Source organism: Festucalex cinctus, chromosome 10 (genome assembly GCF_051991245.1).
Source record: "Festucalex cinctus isolate MCC-2025b chromosome 10, RoL_Fcin_1.0, whole genome shotgun sequence".
In the NCBI taxonomy this organism is placed as follows: domain Eukaryota; kingdom Metazoa; phylum Chordata; class Actinopteri; order Syngnathiformes; family Syngnathidae; genus Festucalex; species Festucalex cinctus.
In genome coordinates, this window is record NC_135420.1 from 12,252,383 (window position 1) to 12,270,067 (window position 17,685).

Below are 17,685 nucleotides of genomic sequence, written 5' to 3' on the forward strand. Positions count from 1 at the left end.
GCCAAATGGTGGCATCACAGGTATATTTTCTGTCTTGTTTCTGTAAAGTCGTCTATATTACATCAGAGAGGTGATACTGTATTGTGTATGTAGTGTTTATTTTGTAGTGGAGCTGTTTGTGTACGACAGTGATTAAGTTGTAGTGGGCTTTCATGCCCTGTTAGGGTCACCCAGGGCAAATAAGCGCGAGATGCGTGGGCAGCTGGTCACCATCCATATGGCACTGCCCGGAGAGACTACGTGTCTTCCTCCCCTACATCCAACTTCCTCAGACTTTATTGATTCAACTGGAAACTCAAGTATTTATTCATGTATTCATTTAGACAAGAAATCGTTAAACTTCTTTCTTGATTATAATTTGGGGTGTTCTGTGGTTGAAAATAATGTGACACATACAGTAAAGGCAAATAAGACTGAACACTTCTGGAGATAAACATAATCTCAGAGTAAATGCCGAAAGTCACTTCTTTATCAATTTAACACTAGTCCGTCTTCATATCAAAGACCAATCCTGTCCTATATAGCAGCAAGGCAAGCATATCTTCTTGTTCCATATTTGGAGTTCCCTCCTCGGTGGAACCCCTCAGTGCTTGTTGAATAGAAGGAGGACTCAGAGCATCGTCCTTGCTCCCGTCAGACATCCTTGTCCTCTTGATATCAATGTTTAACAGCTTGGTGGTCTCCTCTGCATCCTCACCTCCAGTGTGGCCCTTTGGAGGCAACTGCTGCAGTGTCACATCATGCACCACTTCCTCCTTTTCCTCCTCCTTCTCCTCCCACATTTCCTGTTTAGGGGTCAGGATATGAGAGGAAATGAGAGGAGCTTATAGTGGCAATCTTGCCACTTGCTGTTGACCGACACATCACAGTTGCTTCAGGAGGTAATGTCCAATCACGGCTCACATATCTTCTGAGTTTGGTCATGAGGGATTCACAAGCTGTGCCATGATTGGTCGTTACCTGAGCCCTGAGTAACTGTGGTGTCATTTTCAGTCGACAGCAAGTGGTAAAATGGCTGCCCCCGGAGGTGAATAGAACATATTTATGTGACAGGTAAGTCTGTTTGAAAGCGCTATATAAATAAAGACATTTGAGGGGGTTTGAGTCGCCCGTCAAAAACAACATTGACAATTTTCTCACATTAACTTTCAGCAGGGACTTTCTTGTCCACCTCCCTGAAATATGCAAACACAAACCAAATTCTAACTGTCTTCTCCTTTCTCACTTTTGAAATTAGTCTTCCTGAAAGGTCACACACAGTCACATGCACACAGGATTTTTTTTTTTTTTTTTTTTTTTTTTTCAAATCCTCTTTATGTTTCATACTCACCGTTGTCACAAAGTTCAGTTGGTTAAGGTAATAAAATGAATAAAAAAATAAAAAATAAAAAAAATAAAAATATTCCTATAAATATAAAATGGCATGAGATTTACCTGGTTCATTGTTTGATGAGAGGCAAAATTCAAAATAGGAGGGTTTGGTAGTGGAGGAAGTATCTTCTTTTTCATTCTAAACATCAGGAACAAATATTATCTTAATGGTCATGCTTAATAATAGGCTACTTTATTTTAAAATACAGCAAAACTTCCAAAGTCAAACACAATCTTTCACGCTGACCCACTTACAATTTGTTTGGATTTCATAACTGTTGCCAGTTTAGTATAATGAGAGTCCCTTTATTTGGCTGGAGAATGAGCATTAACTTAATAAAATAAAAACGTAAAATAAATAAATAAATAAAGGCCCAGCTAGGCAGCGTATCAATGGCTTTGTCATTACTTAGCTGTTGGGCTATGCCGTCCTAGCAGCAAACAAAAGTTGGAAAACTTGGACACCAGGCTTGAGAGATGAACTAGCTTAGCGCTAGCTAGGATGTGGCTAGTACAACACAACAGTGACGGATTTAAAATAGGACCAAAGAGATAAAACGTGCTGCCGTTTGCTACGTGTACAGCGTGGGGTTCTAGAGGGTAAAGTAATATTAAACTAAAAAGGCTAATTTACGTGGGTAACTGATCTGCTGTGTCAACGCTACACTCCGATATGTTTGAATGAGAGAAGTGAATCTGGCTTTGTAAATGTATGAAAATATACATGTACTAACTCGAATCTAAGTACCAATGCTTTGTTACTGTATGTGAGTATAATTTTCAGGTATCTGTATTTTGCTTGAGTATTTAATCCCTACCCTTGAAAACAGACATTTACTTGTAGGAGACTTGCTGCCTTTATCCCATTGTGAAACATTGCAACTGTGAGGCAGCGGCTGAGGTAGACACGCTAACACTACTTTACTGTGCTGCCCAAAAGAAAGTTTCAATTCATGCTATTTGCCTTGCAAAAGTTTAATCAATATTTGTTATGTATCATTACTTTGAAATGTGTAAAGCAGGGCTTATCTACCTTTTCCAGATACACGAGGACACAATTGAAAGAAAGATGAACAGAAATGCCATAACCAAGCCAAGTGTCCACCATCCTACTGGAGAGATAGACAAAAAAAGCAATATTAGACAACCACTCCATTAACACGCATTGTTGCATACTATGGTAAGTGAATGGAAAGCATGGTATAATACCTTTCATTGGATTCATTGGCTGTGTGTTGAGAATTAGTGTAGCCTTTGGACCTTCTCCAGCTCTTGTCACTCCAGCCACAGTCATCTTGTATTTTGTTCCTGGTGTCAATTTTTCCATACGGTATTCTGCCATGGAAGCTGATACAGTGTGACATTCTGAAATGATAAGTGGTTTGAAAATATCAATGTACATATACTAATTAGAAAACCTTGAAACAAGTATATGCAATGAACCTATGGGTCATGTCAGTCAAGTACTCACGATTATACTCATCCTGAGAACTTATTTGCACACTACACACGTTGTAGTGTGTGAGAAAACCTCGCTTATCTTCTGTGGGAATGGCTTTCCAAGACAGTGTGACAGAATCATGTGTTTCATTGAAGGCGAACAAGTCTTGGGGGGCTATTTTGGGAACTGAAGGAATGAAGAGAGTTTGTGTTTAAAAACAATGCAGAATTTTATCGAATGTGACAAAGGACAACAAATATCTGTAAGAAACAGCGATGTATAACTGAGGCCACCAAACTAGACCCCTTCAACGCCTTGCCTGAGCCAAACTTTTCTTTGTCCATAATGGTTCCGAACATAATTGTTCCGAATAATGGAATGACCTGGTTGAATGCAAATATCCACACGCATGAGGTAAATCATAATTTTGACAACCAAGCTCAAATCAACCTACCATTTTCTTCTTTATAATAGAGGCACATTTGAACTGTCTTGAGTCTCTCGTTGACGCACAGGTGCTCAAAGTAAATGTAACCCACATAGGCCTTGATGCCTATAACATAAAGACACACAATCAAACAGATTATATATATAATTACTTTAAGTAAAGTAATGAGACAAAGTATAATGAGTTAGCGAAAAATGTACAATCCATTTGATAATGATCTACTGTCGTTTAGTTTATAGCTAATGCTGTTTGTGGGAAATGTGAGTCATGAACTAGCATAGTCTGTTTATGTCATTTTTAGCTCTTTGTAAATCACAGTATTGGGTCTTTAACAGCAACTTACTGTTTCTAAAACCATTCATGTTTCTTTTAGTCTTCCTTGCCACCAGCGTTAAGTCTCCATCTTGAAGCTTGTACCACTCGAGGCAGCTGGTCCCATTCAGTTTTTCTTCCGCTAATGTTTTATTACAAGCTGCAAAATAGAAACAACATTCATAACAATGCTTGTTTCTGGATACATTTAGCTCATACTATGGACAAAAGTATCGGGATACACCTCTTAATCAACTAATTTTTCAGTCAGGGTTGCATTATTCCAAACTGTGTCCTAGTACACGGTGGAAGAAGTAACAGACCTCAACACCATCAACCATCTTTGGGGTGAACTGGAAGATCATCTCTCAAATCACAAATGTTTTTTTTCCTGGATGAATTACAAAATAGCTACAAGTCCCAATACTTTCTCCGTACAGTATATGCATTATACAGTAAATCATACGTTTCAAATTGGGAGCAAGTTCTCCTGGTATTTGTACGATGGCTGTGGGAGAGGAGCCTGCTGAGTTTCTGGCAATAACAGAGAAGTTGACCGGAGAGTAGGAAACATAGTCTGTGTATTCAGTCCTGTCAGTGGTGTGGATCTTCTTCTTCTTACACAGACATCCTCCGGACTGTGTGTCCCTCAAGATGTACGTCACTTCGGGTACTGCTGCTGCACGGTGAACTGGCTAAGAAACAGTGCAGCTCAGTTACTATTAAACAGCAATTACAATTACACTCAATTCCATCCTGGGAGGTAAACACTAATATCTTATTACCATGCACCTTACACTTCCAACCTGCAGATCGCGTTGAAATTATGACCTATATTTATTTCTGTATCTACAAAAATTAATTGTCCAAATTTTGGCTTACCTTCCACATGAGGGTGATTTTCCGTGTGCCTTCTAATTGGTACAATGTCACATTGACCTCCAACTTATCTTCAAGCTCTGCAGTAGATAATGTCTTAGATAATGTCTCAATGTTTGATCAATGTAGCAAAAGTAATAATTTATTAAAAGAGATATGATGATGTCACCTGCCGGAACAATCACGAGTGGGGACCATTCGCTCCACAGCGGGTTGCGGGTCACTTTGGTGTGATGTCTGAGCTTAATCTGGTAGGATGTACGTTTCTGCAGGTTCTCAACAGCTAACTGGTCTGAGTAGGAAATACAATAAAGCCACAAATAAATACAAGTCCATGTTTTCAGTTGTGGGTTACTGGAGCTTATCCCAGCAGACTACACCCTGAAGCTGTCACTAGTTAGTTGCAGGGCACATGCAAGAGAAGTAACCAAAAATCACATTGTCAAGCTGGGAATTGAACCCATACTGCCTACACTACAATCAGTCTAAAAGATCAGTGAAATACATTTAATGTTTTCAAATATCTTTGTGTAAGTTTCTGGAGTGACCTATTGATATTTTTGCAGAATAACAAATATTGGTTTTGTTTAACAAGAAAGGAAAAAGTAATAGCAGTTGACTTTTCTCACATGCCATTTTACTGTGGCTGAACTCTGTGGTTTTCAGTTTCTGTAAAGGATGAAATAATCAAATCGATATTAGAACAAGTGAACACATAAATTACACACAGAGGATTTGTCAAAAACGACCAACCTTTTCCCATGGCTTGGTTTCATCAGTTCGAAAGCAGACCTCAGCCAAGGCCGGGTATTTCTCTGCAGCGATCCAGGTCACGTTGAGGTGGTTTTGAAACCAGGCCACTGAAATGTCTTTTGGTGCTTCGAATTTAACTGTTGATGGGGAGCAAAATTTTATAATTGTAAATTTTTTCCCTTGCCATTCCATTGACACTTGTTATAAGGGGTTCCATTGCAGTACACATTTGCAAGTTTTGGCAACCAACCCCTTGCCCCAAATACTGTATTGGATTCCAAACCAATCTGAAATGGACGGTTCTCACCTGTTTCGCTTAGTATAACAGAGGTTTCAGTTGACTTGCATACAGAGTCTCCTATGCGAGCTTCCACCCAAATGTCAACACTTCGATATTTGACCAGCACCTCGGCATTGAAGTGAGCGCGGGTCTCTTGAAATCTCCTAGATATTACGCCCCTATTGGTTTGAATATGCAGACAGAAAGGACTTCATGTTCGGTGATAAGGAGGACACAAAGGATCAGATCACACAAAAGCACACGTTATTATGTAAATGAACTATAGTAGCGCGCAATGGTAGTGAGCAGGAAGCTCTCATGTTCAGAAATTAGCTATGACAAAAGACTCTAAAAATAATATTCCTAAAATACCAATTGATAGCATGTTCATCCGTAATATCAACATGTACGTATCCTTCTCTTACACTTTAGTTCTTACCTGAAATGGAGGTCATATGTCACATCTCTGTGTGTTGTATTCATGCTCCATTCACAGTTGTAAACATTCGACTCGTTGTTTCTTCTGAAGCATTGAGGACTTGAAGGAGCTTCACATTCTGACCCTTTTTGGCCACAAAAGGTTTCAAGATCAGTTGATTTGATTTGCATAAAGGTTTTTCAGAAGGAATCAAATTCATACTGGCAGCTCGAGAACACTCAGACATTAAAAGTCAGTACGGAATGCACTGTTGGATAGCACATTAAAAAATAAATGAATTCTCATGATTTGTACCAAACATAATCAAAACATATTGATTCCAGAGGCAAGAGACAGACAGAACAAAATAGAGCTACAGAAATAAATCCAAAGGAGTATCTTGGAGTGAAAGTATGACCATACAGTTTTTATCTGACAAGAATCCTATCCTGTTATTATTATTATTATTATTATTATTATTATTATTATTATTATTATTTTGAGGATTATGTTTGTTAATAGGCAGTAGCAAATTGTCAGGTTAAATAATCTTACAAATAATTAGTATTTGCAATCATGTTCATTTACCTTTGCTGAAACTTGTAGTGAACATCAGCAACATAGAAATGCATCGGAGTGGTAAATTCCAGCCCAAAGTTTCCATGAGTTCCAAATAGCTTCAGATAACAAGTCTCGTGTGTGTGCGTGTGTGAAAGCGAGACATAGAGGTGTTCCATTTAACCTGCCTTCACCTAACCCAGATCTGTTTCTGTGAAATGTCACAGGTTTCAGGTCTGTGAGGTTCTATGAGGTGCAGAAGAAAACCACATATGTCAGCAGACCAACACATTCTCATAAAGGTTACTGGCAGCTTCCATGACAACATATCCCGTAATTTGTGTTTGTGACACCACCCACGCAAGCAAGTAGACACTAATGTGAAAGTAGACTATTGTGTTTTCAGTGTAGTGTTTTTTCCAAAACTTAAAGCTTACCTCAACATCCATAAATAGTACTGGCCCCACTGTCACATGGTGTTCCTCAGGGTTCAATTCTGGATCCTCTACGGTTTCAATTTATATGTTGCCACTGGTTTCCATCTTAAGAAAACATGCAGTATTTCCTTCCACTGCACTCCGAAAACAGTTGGGTCAAAAACATCCCAAATTGGGTCAAAAGGGGATCAACTCAACTTTTTTGGGTTATTCAATTAATCCACATATCCCAAAAATTGGGTTGCTTTTTGGGTTAATAATTAATTTTACCCAAATTTTTGGGTGAAATAATTTAAAATGTTTGGGTCAGTTCATTTTTCACCTAATTCAATTGGGTTATTTGCTTTACCTAAAAAGCTGGATCAACCCCCCCCCCCCAAAAAAAAAAAAAAAACAAACAAAAAAAAACGGGCTGGTGTGTGGGAAATTATTTCAGTTGCCCCAACGTTTTGGATTAAATAACTCAGAAAGTTGGGTTGGTTTATTTTTTACCAAATTCAGTTGGGCGGACATTAACCCAAGAAGTTTTTTTAGATTAATTTTCAAAATTATTTTTAATTTAATAATTCCATTAATGTAATTTGTTTAATAACTCAAAAAGTTGGGTTGGTCCATTTTTGAAAAAATTCCATCCATCCATCCATCCATCCATCCATCCATCCATTTTCTTGACCGCTTATTCCTCACGAGTTGTGGGGGGTGCTGGAGCCTATCTCAGCTGGCTCTGGGCAGTAGGCGGGGGACACCCTGGACTGGTTGCCAGCCAATTGCAGATTTTTGAACAAATTCAGTCAGTTGATTAAATTTACCAAAAATAGTTGTGTTAAACAAATAATCCACAAAACGTGCCAAAAAAAGGTTGTTTAGAGGATTATTTTTTAAATAATTTTAATTGAATAATTTGATTAATTATTAAGTGTGCTATGCGGATGACTATCAGATCTATGCCCCGCTGAGCAAAAAAAGACACTTGCTAATTGAGACCACTTTTTTTCCATTCTGGAGGAAATTAAGGCACTAAATGTCTTGAGTTTAAATGAAAAGAAAGTAGACGTTATGCAGGTGTTTGGTCCCAGTGGACTGCAAATCGCATCCTGCTGATTTGGGCCCCTTGACGTCTCATCTCAAGCCAACCGTGTCAAAATTGGCTCAATGAAATAAATTTGAGTAGAGCTGAGATTCTGAATCAGTCAAGATAAGAATCAAAACTTATTGGTTGTTAAAAATGTTGCAGTATTTTAATGAAGACAACTTATTGGTTTGAAGCTTGATAAAAATAGATTTGTGACTTTCCATACAGTGCCTGTAATGTTATGATGCAAACAAAAGTAAGATATCAAGTTTGTGTTTCTTTCTTGACTGTATGCAACTTGTTTCTTGTTCAATCTTGATAAAATTTTATTTGGAAATGCTCTTCAATCCAGCAACTTTGGTACTTGGAATGGGGCAAAGCTATGTGATATTAATACTTGTACTGGTACTTGACCACTAGAGAGCAGTGTCTGTTAAGGTAATCGTTGCATTCTGATGTCACCTAATGTTGGACAATCTTCTCTCTGCCATACGAACAATGAAGACAGTTGATTATATTTGCTCCAAACTGATTTGTGAGGGGCGGGTGTTTTACTTGTGACAAAGTGATCATATTTGATCTGTTGGTGCAGCCAGCCAAAGTCGTCTTCATCATTCGCTTTTCTTCTGGGCTTCACATCCCTGATTTGTAAAAATTCTCCGGAGTCAGCAAAACAAACAAACATTTTCCTCCTTTTCTCCCAAGATTATTACATCCACCAATTGCACACAAAGATGCAAAACAGACATTCTTCTGCTCTCCGAAGTAGCAGCCGGATTTTCCCACCAACATGGCAACCGGCACTGCATTCTGGGTGAATTAAAAAAGCTCGGAACCCTTTATTCACACTCACGCCACACAACTTCAAATAACCTAAGCATGCTCTTAGAATGTGCGTGGTAACCATAGAAACCTCATGCAAGCACATATAGAGAAGGTGTAAAATTAAAATCAAACAGAGATGTTTGGTTTCACAGGTTTGACGGTAATTTAAGACGTGCTAACCACTATCCTACCATACGGATACTGTAGTTGACAAAAAAATAAAACCAAAACTTTGCTGACACTCAACACCTCAGAATATCGTGTACATATGTCATAAAAATTCAAAAGTTAAATGAGATAAATCCCAAACTTTTATAGATTTTTTTTGGTCAAGAATTCACAATTCTACTTTTATAAAAAAAAATAAAAAAAATAAAACATTGACCCATTCAAATATTAAGCTTATTAATACATTTATTTATACATTTTCCAAACCTTTACTTACTATCACAAACCAGTGCTTCAACCGTGAACAGTTATGTACGTTCATCTTTGGTGAGGAGGGTGGTGAACCCTCACATATTCTATATCATTTGTCTTGTTGACCAAAAGTGTGGTGTCTTTTTTAGGAAAGTCCAGAACACTGTAGGTAAAATCGGCCTCGGGCATGTTATTCGACACCACACTTACCACCTAAGATGAGAACAGAAGTGAAAATTAAGCATTTATTTGAAATGTTTCCTACAACAGAAAGAGTTCTCACCTGTGTTGAAGGTGAAGAATTTTGTTGTGCTTTTTTGGCTGAATGAAAGAACAAAAGTTGAGCAAATCAGTAAACTTTCACAACAATTCACAAAGTAAAATGTAATTTTATTACGTTTGATTTTTGTTACTTATAAGCTCTAGTCATTAAAATTAAAAAATAAGGCAGTATCTCATTATTCAAATCTGATTAATTTGATAAAGTGCTGCTGAAATTAATAAGTAATAAATAAAACTCTACTTTTATCATATTGACCAATTCCAAGTAAAGTGTATATTTAGTAGTTATTATTATTATTATTATTATTATTATTATTATTATTATTATTATTTTAATGTAATCAATGAAGTAGCTACAGTGTTAGTTATAAGCTCTAGTCATTAAAATTATTAAGGAAATAAAATTGTGAAATAGTTCTCCCTTTGTGTAGTTAAGCTGCATAATATGTTCAAATAAAAGCAGTCTATTGATTATCTACTAAAACATTTTTTATGCATTGCAGATCTTCCTTTATTACAATTTATTGAGTAACTGTAGGAAATCACATTAATGTTGCTGTTTGCCAAAAAATTTTTTTTTTAAATTATTCTTCTCTTCTAAATATTTTGAGATTGCCGTATCATGTCTCAGCAGATTATTGCTTGTACAAAAAACAGAAATAACATTGTATTAGTCTAAATTGCATCCAAAATGCATCACAGCATTTTTCTATTTAAAAAAAAAGATTATTGTAAAAATTGTAGACTGTACTACTGACTAAACATCCAATGTAATTTATTATATTTGCATGTATTTGCATATTATATGATATGCTGTGATTGGGACGAGCGTAATAAGAATTATTGAATTAATTTGGATTGTTAATTCTGTCAATTGTGAGGATTGTGTGAATTTCTGATTAATCTTGTCTTGAAAAAATAAAAATGTGTTTTATGAAAGAGGTAAAAAATACATTGTTTTACATCTTTTTGTAAGGTTTTGAATTCCTCTAGTAATGAGGTCAAGCGGTTTTCTGTCTGCATTTACAGAGTGGGAAATGCGGTTGGTTTGTCAGGTCATACAGCTTGTTTATAATGCCAAGTATACCAGTAACCTAAAAAAGACAGTATCAACATAAAAGCGAGAGTGAGGAAGTTTTTTTTTTTTTTTTTTTTTTTTAAAGAACAAAACAAATACAGCAATTGACCCACTTAGTGATGATGCTTATTCCCCCTACATGAGGTGCGGATCTCAACAAATAATCTTTTTTTGTTTTTTTGTGTAAATTTCATTTTTGTAGTAGCTATTTTTGTATGGTAAAATATTAATGTTGAGTTGTTTATCACGAAGAATTAAAAATACGAGTGTTGTGAAATAATATGGCATTTGCAATTCTAGTACACATTTTCCACGCAATTTGGTTTCTGCCAATTACTGTATTGTTTTTTTAGGGGAGCTGGATCTCATACCTGATCAAGCAATAGACCTTATCTTATCACTTATCCAGCGTAGTCTTAAATAAAGTCCATACCTCTAGCTTGGACACAACACCAGAAGAACCCGGGCAGTATTGCCGCCAACAAGACGGCAGGTAAAACCACAAGTACAGTGAGGGTCACACTGGAAAAAATGCTCGGTGGATAGTTGGTTGTTTTTCTGTACTCGTGCTCACGAGAATCTGTGGGAGTGGAAAGAAAATTGTAATTGTTTTGTTTGTTTATTTTTATGTCTACTTTCTGTGGCAAAACCTGAATGACAGGAAATAAGTCGATATTCAAACAACAACTCTATTCTCTACAAAATTCGATATCTCTGAAGCAGATATGGAGTAAATTACTTCTTCTATGGAAAAAAACAAAATTATAAACTCTGCCTTTTTTTTTTTTTTACTTTAAGCTTTTATCTTACTGTTGCTGTTGCTCGTCTCCTCCCGAATGATTAGGTGCACTTCATTGCTTTCTTCAGGTGGTTTGCTTTTTGAGAATAGTGAAGCCTTGTACGTTCCGCTGTGAGCTTGCGTGGGGTTGGTAATTTGGCAAAATGCAGAAGAATTTTCAGCGTAAATGTGAAAACCACGTTGACTTGAGCAACCCGACCAAGGACAGTACTCTGCCATCTTTTTGTTGGTGCCCTGCACTAAGTAAACAGCAAAATGGCTGCTGTTAGTGATGCTGGTGTTTAATGTGAACTGAAGGGCGACGTCGTTGCCCAGGATCCCCGTGATTTGGGTTCGTCGACTGTGGCCTGTGAATGGACAGAATACACAAAATGTGGATAGCTGCTTTTTACGATTATGTATCACAAAACATGAGTGGGATATGACTGTATAGATTTTTATGGTTAACAATTCAAGAGGCCTGTTTGATATCACTTTTTTCCCCCAGACTGATAACAGAATACTCAACTCTTGAGGAATCAATGACACCGATGCCAAGTGCCGATACCACAATTACATTTGAGACATAACATTTAAAAAAAAAAAAAAAAAAGTCCCAGTAAAACATTTTCCATAAAATCGCATGAAATTAACAGCAATTTTCTATTTTTCTAATTTCTTTTTTGTAGTTCCTAATCGTAAAAGGGTCACACACAGTGGCTGTGGCGATTCCTTGAACTAAGGCTGGGTATGTGTCCAATACCGATTCCTGAAATTGGTACTCACCCATCCCCACAATTAATAATAAATAATGAAAAACTCTGTATAGTGTGAGTGTGCATGGTTGTTTCTCTATATCTGCCCTCTGATTGGCTTATTCCCTGGCTGTTACCTAAAGTCAGCTGTGATAGGCTCATTTGCAACCCTACTGAGGGCAAAGGTCACAAATAGAGTCAGACAGCCATTCACCTTCACATTCACACTGTCATTGAATGTGAACCACACCCACACTGCACAAACAGTGCGATGTATATCCATCCATTCATCCATTTTCTTGACCGCTTACTCCTCACAAGGGTCGCAGGGGTTGCTGGCGCCTATCTCAGCTGACTCTGGGCAGTAGGCAGGGGACACCCTGGACTGGTTGCCTGGACTCAAACCGGAGTCCTCAGAACTGGGAGGCGGACGTGCTAACCAGTCGTCCACCGTGCCGCCCGTGTAATATATAACAATTTCAAAATGTGTCAAATAAGGCAGTATCCTCATTCAAATATGATTAATTTATGATAAAGTATTGATGAAATTGTAATTAAAAAACCTCTACTTTTATCATATTGACCAATTCCAATTAAAGTGCATACTTAGTAGATTTATAATAATAATAATAATAATAATAATAATAATAATAATAATAATAATAATTAATTATTATTATTGACATTTTGGAATAATAATTTTATTATTATTATTATTATTATTATTATTATTATTATTATTATTATTATTATTATTATTATTAAATGAATATGAATATAACTGGTCTATTAGCTACAGTGTCTTACTCTATACAACAATATAGTACAACAATACAAGGGGCACTCTTCAGTACTACATATTTTGTTGAGCTGTTATTCAAAACTCAAAATTATACTGCGAAGACACATTTGTAAGTGTGAAATAATGAAGTAAAAATAGCGTAACACATTATGAAAATAAATAAATAAATAAATACTTACTATTAATGATCAAGTGTGTTGCTATCGTCAAAACTGACCAAAGAGCCACCATCTCCTTGACCTTAACCCAATACTCCAGACTGGTAATACCAACCTGCTCTGTATGTGCTATTTTTTGAGGTGTAAATGTTGAGATGAGCCTGACAGGATGTCAACACAACGTGTTCAGGAAATGCTTATTTGCACCCTAAGATATCAGCTCAGTGAGAATCCAAGTGATTTGAGTATGTTTGCTTTTTTTCTAGTCGCATATTTTTCTCTTTTTTTTCATTTTTAATGATTTTTTGCATGGTAACCATAGAAACAATTGTAATTGCAAATCTGTAATAATCCCAAATCAAAACCCAATTTTTCCATCAATATTATGTATAATTTTTTTATTTAATTTATTTTCTTCTTGTTGAAATAATTCTTTAAAATAAGATAACTATACAATGCAAATGTGTAATTACCACTCTGTGTTACACAATCTCTTCATAAAACTATTTTGAATAGATAGTCATTCAACCCATTTGAAAGGCCTCTATAAGTACAGTATACGGTTATACGGTACTGTAGGCCGACTGCAAACCAAAGCAATCGTCTTGGTCCCATTGTGCCCCCCCTGTGGACTTAATTGAATCATGCAAGTGAATGGACCCTTGTGTCTTTCTTATTAAGCACTCCCCAATATTACTGTTGTTGTTTACTGTGCAGATGGGACCGACTTTTTGTGTACCGGTATATACGAATGCATGTATTATACTGCCCCCTAGTGGCCAAGGCAGCACACCAGAAGGAGCCACACGATGAATACATGAAATCGACAATCATAATGCACAAACTGTTTAATTACGTTTTTTTTTTTGTTTTTAAACAGAATGCAGTAGCCTACTGTAGTGTGCTATTTGAAAAACAACGTTACAAAATTGTTTTTCCCCTATGGTCTGGAAGATGATTGGCAGTTTTATTCCTTTCTATGAAGAAGAAGAATGATGATGATTGGAGAATGAGATACAAGTATTTTGAGCTGCAATCTTGGTCATGGTAGAACAAGACAAGGCACTTGACACTATGTATTTTTAAATCGGGTAAGTAGGAGTCAATTATCAAAAGAATGGCAGAATGATTCACTCATGGGCGGCACAGTGGTTGATTGGTTATCACGTCCGCCTCCCAGTACTGAGGACTCGGATTCGAGTCCAGGGTCCGGCCTTCCCGGGTTGTGTTTGCATGTTCTTCCCGTGCCTGTGTGGGTCTTCTCCCACATTCCAAAGAGATGCATGGCAGGTTAAGTGGGTGCTCCAAATTGACCCTAGGTGTGCTTGTGAGTGTGGATGGTTGGTTGTCTCTGTGTGCCCTGCGATTGGCTGGCAACCAGTCTAGGGTGTACCCCGCCTACTGCCCAAAGCCAGCTGAGATAGGCTCCAGCCGTGACCCTTGTGAAGAATAAGCGGTCAAGAAAGTGGATGGATGGATGATTCATTGACCTGAGAGGATTCACAAGTTAACGACAGTATGCTAGCTAGCATTAAGCTACATCTACTGTGAACAAGTTTAAGGTATATGCTATATCATAGATCGCGCTCTTTCTAAATTTCCACCCTATCAATTTTCAAAATTTCCACCCTATCCATTTTTGAATTAACTAACAGTGGCTGTTGAAATGTATTATGGTTAAATTGGGTCTCAATTCCAAGCAGTATAGCATCTTTTTTTTTTCTCACTGCGTACGTCCCGTACCACTTTGCAAGAAGATAAACACAAGAACAAAACTGTTTTCTGATTTTTTCATTTTATTTTATTTTATTTTATTTTATTTTATTTTATTTTATTTTATTGTATTTTATTTGAATTAATTAATTTATTTATTTATTTATTTGTTAAGCAAAGAAGTGGAATGCTATGTAATGGCAAAGTCAATCTACTAACCTGAATCCAACTGAACACTTGAAGTACGCGATTCATAATATGACTTTGAGGAACAAGCGCTGAAATTGCTGAGCGTCGTGTCATATAACAACAATGGAGCTTAACATGCTGGCTGATGAGAGAAGCAGGAAAGCCCTTGTTGCCATGGTAACTCTGAAACGGACTCTCTTATTAAAAGCTCTTCCGACAAAACAATTACCTAGTGGGAATGGGAACCCCTTTAACACTACTCACTGAGCAATATTCACTGAGACATTTTTCTATTTTATACTGAGGTCTTAATAATTGTAAAACCCCGTTCGTGGGCTGCGTTTCAAAAGATTTCACCAAAACTGAGAGAGCTTGAGTCATTGTTTGCAGCCCCCAATATTAATCTCATGACCTGTTTATGTGTAAATGCTATTTTGTGAGTTATCTAGTATGTTATTTAACTAAGTTTAATGAAAACGTGCACACAATTTCAAACAGCTGCTATAAGGTTACAAGGTCAGATATTCTTCAGTCAAAATACAGTACACAAAGGATAAAGTATTACAATAAACGTAATATCCGATTGTCACACTCTCACAAGCACTTAAGAGTGTCAAAGCAACAAAGTGAGACTGAAGTAACTTGAGTGTCAGGGAGCGTGAAATGTGTTTTCACTCCGGCACATGACTTAGCAACCAAGCAAACCATCACCAGCTCCCTAGTAACCACAGAGACACTGCAGTAGTCATCTCTGTCACTGGTTGCTGTTGGAGACATTCTTTGGAGCGCCCCCAATCATCCTCATTGAGATCAAGGACTGCACTGTATATATCAAACCTAAAATAAACACAGCAAATCGACATTTAGGCATCAGTATGTCTCAATCCTTATAGTGTTATTTTGCTAGCATTTCCTTTGTGTGTGTAAACATTCGTGAGCCTCTCCAATTCAGTTATCTGACGTAGTTCCACAACTGACCTATGAGAGGCAGTATGGTGCCGCAGGACTGTTGGAAATCCAAAGAAGAAAATACTAATATAATAGTAGTAGTAGTAGTAGTAAAAGAAATAGAACAAATGAGTATAACTAGTAGCTAAACTACACTGCAGTTATGAAATATTATCCCTGTTATTTTTATGTTGGTGAATGACTTTTGCAACATGTTACTAACCCTCAACAAAACCAGTTGCTCCTTTATTTGTGTCCAGCAACAGTGCACGCTTGAGGACGTGCACTTGCTATTTGGCTAGCATTCATTGACGTTCCATGACATGATGGATCAGCCAACCTTGGTGTTGACCCCACTTACGAAAACAGCTCAGTTAATGCACGGTATGTGGTATGGTATGTGTACCAGAGATAAAGTAGTGCTACTTGTTTACTAGTTGTCGGGGGAAAAAAAAAAAAAAAGACTTACGTGTGCGCTTCAGACACTCCACCACTAGATGGAGGCAATGAACTTCACATCTGGCCACCATCAGTTCACATTGGTTACTTTGCAGTGAAACTACGTGCGAAGCCAATTTTGCAACATTTGCATTGCAAATAAGGAATGCTGAAAAGAAGAAAATGGCTCCCATTGAATTAATACATCAAATTATACAAAACTATGAGTGAGCTTGGCAAAAAGACAAAAAAAAAAAGTGACGTGCGGGTGACAAACGAGTTGAAGTGAACAATATAGATATTTCCTGGTTATGGGAACCGGTTTAAATATGTTCTTGCCTTTTCTGTTAAAGTCGCCATGTGGATGTGTGGCGAAGTCTGTGTGTCCACACTAAGCAGAAGGGGGAATAGGGAGGTACAGATATGCAGAATAGGAAGGACACAAAATTGGAGAAAGGGAGAGACAAGGGAGTACACTTAATTTTTTTTTTTAATACACTCCAATACCGTACAGTAATAATAATAATAATAATAATAATAATAATAATAATAAAACTCGTTAGAATTTGGGTGGGTGCATTTGTGGGGCTAGAACGGCTGTTCTTTATGGTGACATTTCTTTGGCTGTCACCCATGTAATCTTAAAAACTGTCATTAATTGCAGAAGTGGAAGACCACTGCACTGAACGTTTGCGGAAACCACCAAGAGTGAAACCACAACCATGCGAATTACATCATTGCGTCCAAGGGCTTCGTTCCCACTTCTGACTGACACCCACCCCACCGCCCAAAATTGATTTAGTCTCCGCCAATAGACTGCGAAGCTCCCTCCTCCCCTCTGCTGCCCTCCCACCAGTCACATGGAGGTGAACAGTGACCCGTCCGTCTCTTCCTCTCTGCTGGTTTGGGTGCTACAGACTAGTCACTCGCTTCGGTTGCTCCCTGCACACATGAAATTACTCTTGAGTTTGAACTACGTTTCTGGCGGAATCCGGCTATCAAACGGCAAGCTGTTGTTGAGGTGGCAATATTTTTAGACCAGCGGAGCATGCAGCGATGAGTGTTCGGAAGTTGAAGCCGGCAGCTAACGCGAGTCGTGCCGCACTGTCCTGAGAGAGGAGCTGCCTCTTGTGGCGTGTCCGGCAAAAATGAAGTCCAGAAGGGATAAACTCAAGATTCCCTCTTTGACTCTGGAGTAAGTAACCTTTTCATTCATTTCGCAAAAGTTGTAGATAGGAATAAAGATTGTCGTGTTCTGTGCAGATGTTGTCTGGTAAATATTTGGGGAAGTCACAAGTGGACCTACAAGTCCTCCGACAACTGCTTTAAT

At 37.6% G+C, this 17,685-nt stretch overlaps 3 protein-coding genes across 4 annotated transcripts in view; 1 reads left to right on the top strand and 2 right to left on the bottom strand.

Moving 5' to 3' along the window:
- Positions 1-282: 282 nt before the first annotated feature.
- On the bottom strand, positions 283-6,606 carry il12rb1 (interleukin 12 receptor subunit beta 1). Its single transcript, XM_077535453.1, has 15 exons — positions 6,491-6,606; positions 5,924-6,047; positions 5,512-5,663; positions 5,205-5,341; positions 5,081-5,120; positions 4,621-4,743; positions 4,455-4,531; positions 4,039-4,267; positions 3,604-3,732; positions 3,267-3,365; positions 2,843-2,998; positions 2,581-2,736; positions 2,405-2,483; positions 1,435-1,510; positions 283-785 (listed from the first exon to the last, which is right to left on the bottom strand). The coding sequence occupies exons 1-15, from the start codon at positions 6,564-6,566 to the stop codon at positions 483-485; spliced, it is 1,956 nt and encodes a 651-aa protein (XP_077391579.1). The 5' UTR covers positions 6,567-6,606; the 3' UTR covers positions 283-482.
- A 2,584-nt stretch (positions 6,607-9,190) lies between these two features.
- Positions 9,191-13,231, bottom strand: LOC144027587 (uncharacterized). Its single transcript, XM_077535247.1, has 5 exons — positions 13,089-13,231; positions 11,385-11,720; positions 11,008-11,154; positions 9,498-9,535; positions 9,191-9,427 (listed from the first exon to the last, which is right to left on the bottom strand). The coding sequence occupies exons 1-5, from the start codon at positions 13,138-13,140 to the stop codon at positions 9,281-9,283; spliced, it is 720 nt and encodes a 239-aa protein (XP_077391373.1). The 5' UTR covers positions 13,141-13,231; the 3' UTR covers positions 9,191-9,280.
- A 3,975-nt stretch (positions 13,232-17,206) lies between these two features.
- Positions 17,207-17,685, top strand: part of LOC144026651 (microtubule-associated serine/threonine-protein kinase 3-like) — a 37,678-nt gene continuing 37,199 nt past the window's right edge. For both annotated transcript variants that reach the window (XM_077533516.1, XM_077533517.1), the window contains exon 1: positions 17,207-17,550. In XM_077533516.1, coding sequence (XP_077389642.1) covers positions 17,504-17,550 — 47 coding nt within the window. In that variant the 5' untranslated portion in view covers positions 17,207-17,503. The remainder of the gene's footprint in view (positions 17,551-17,685) is intronic.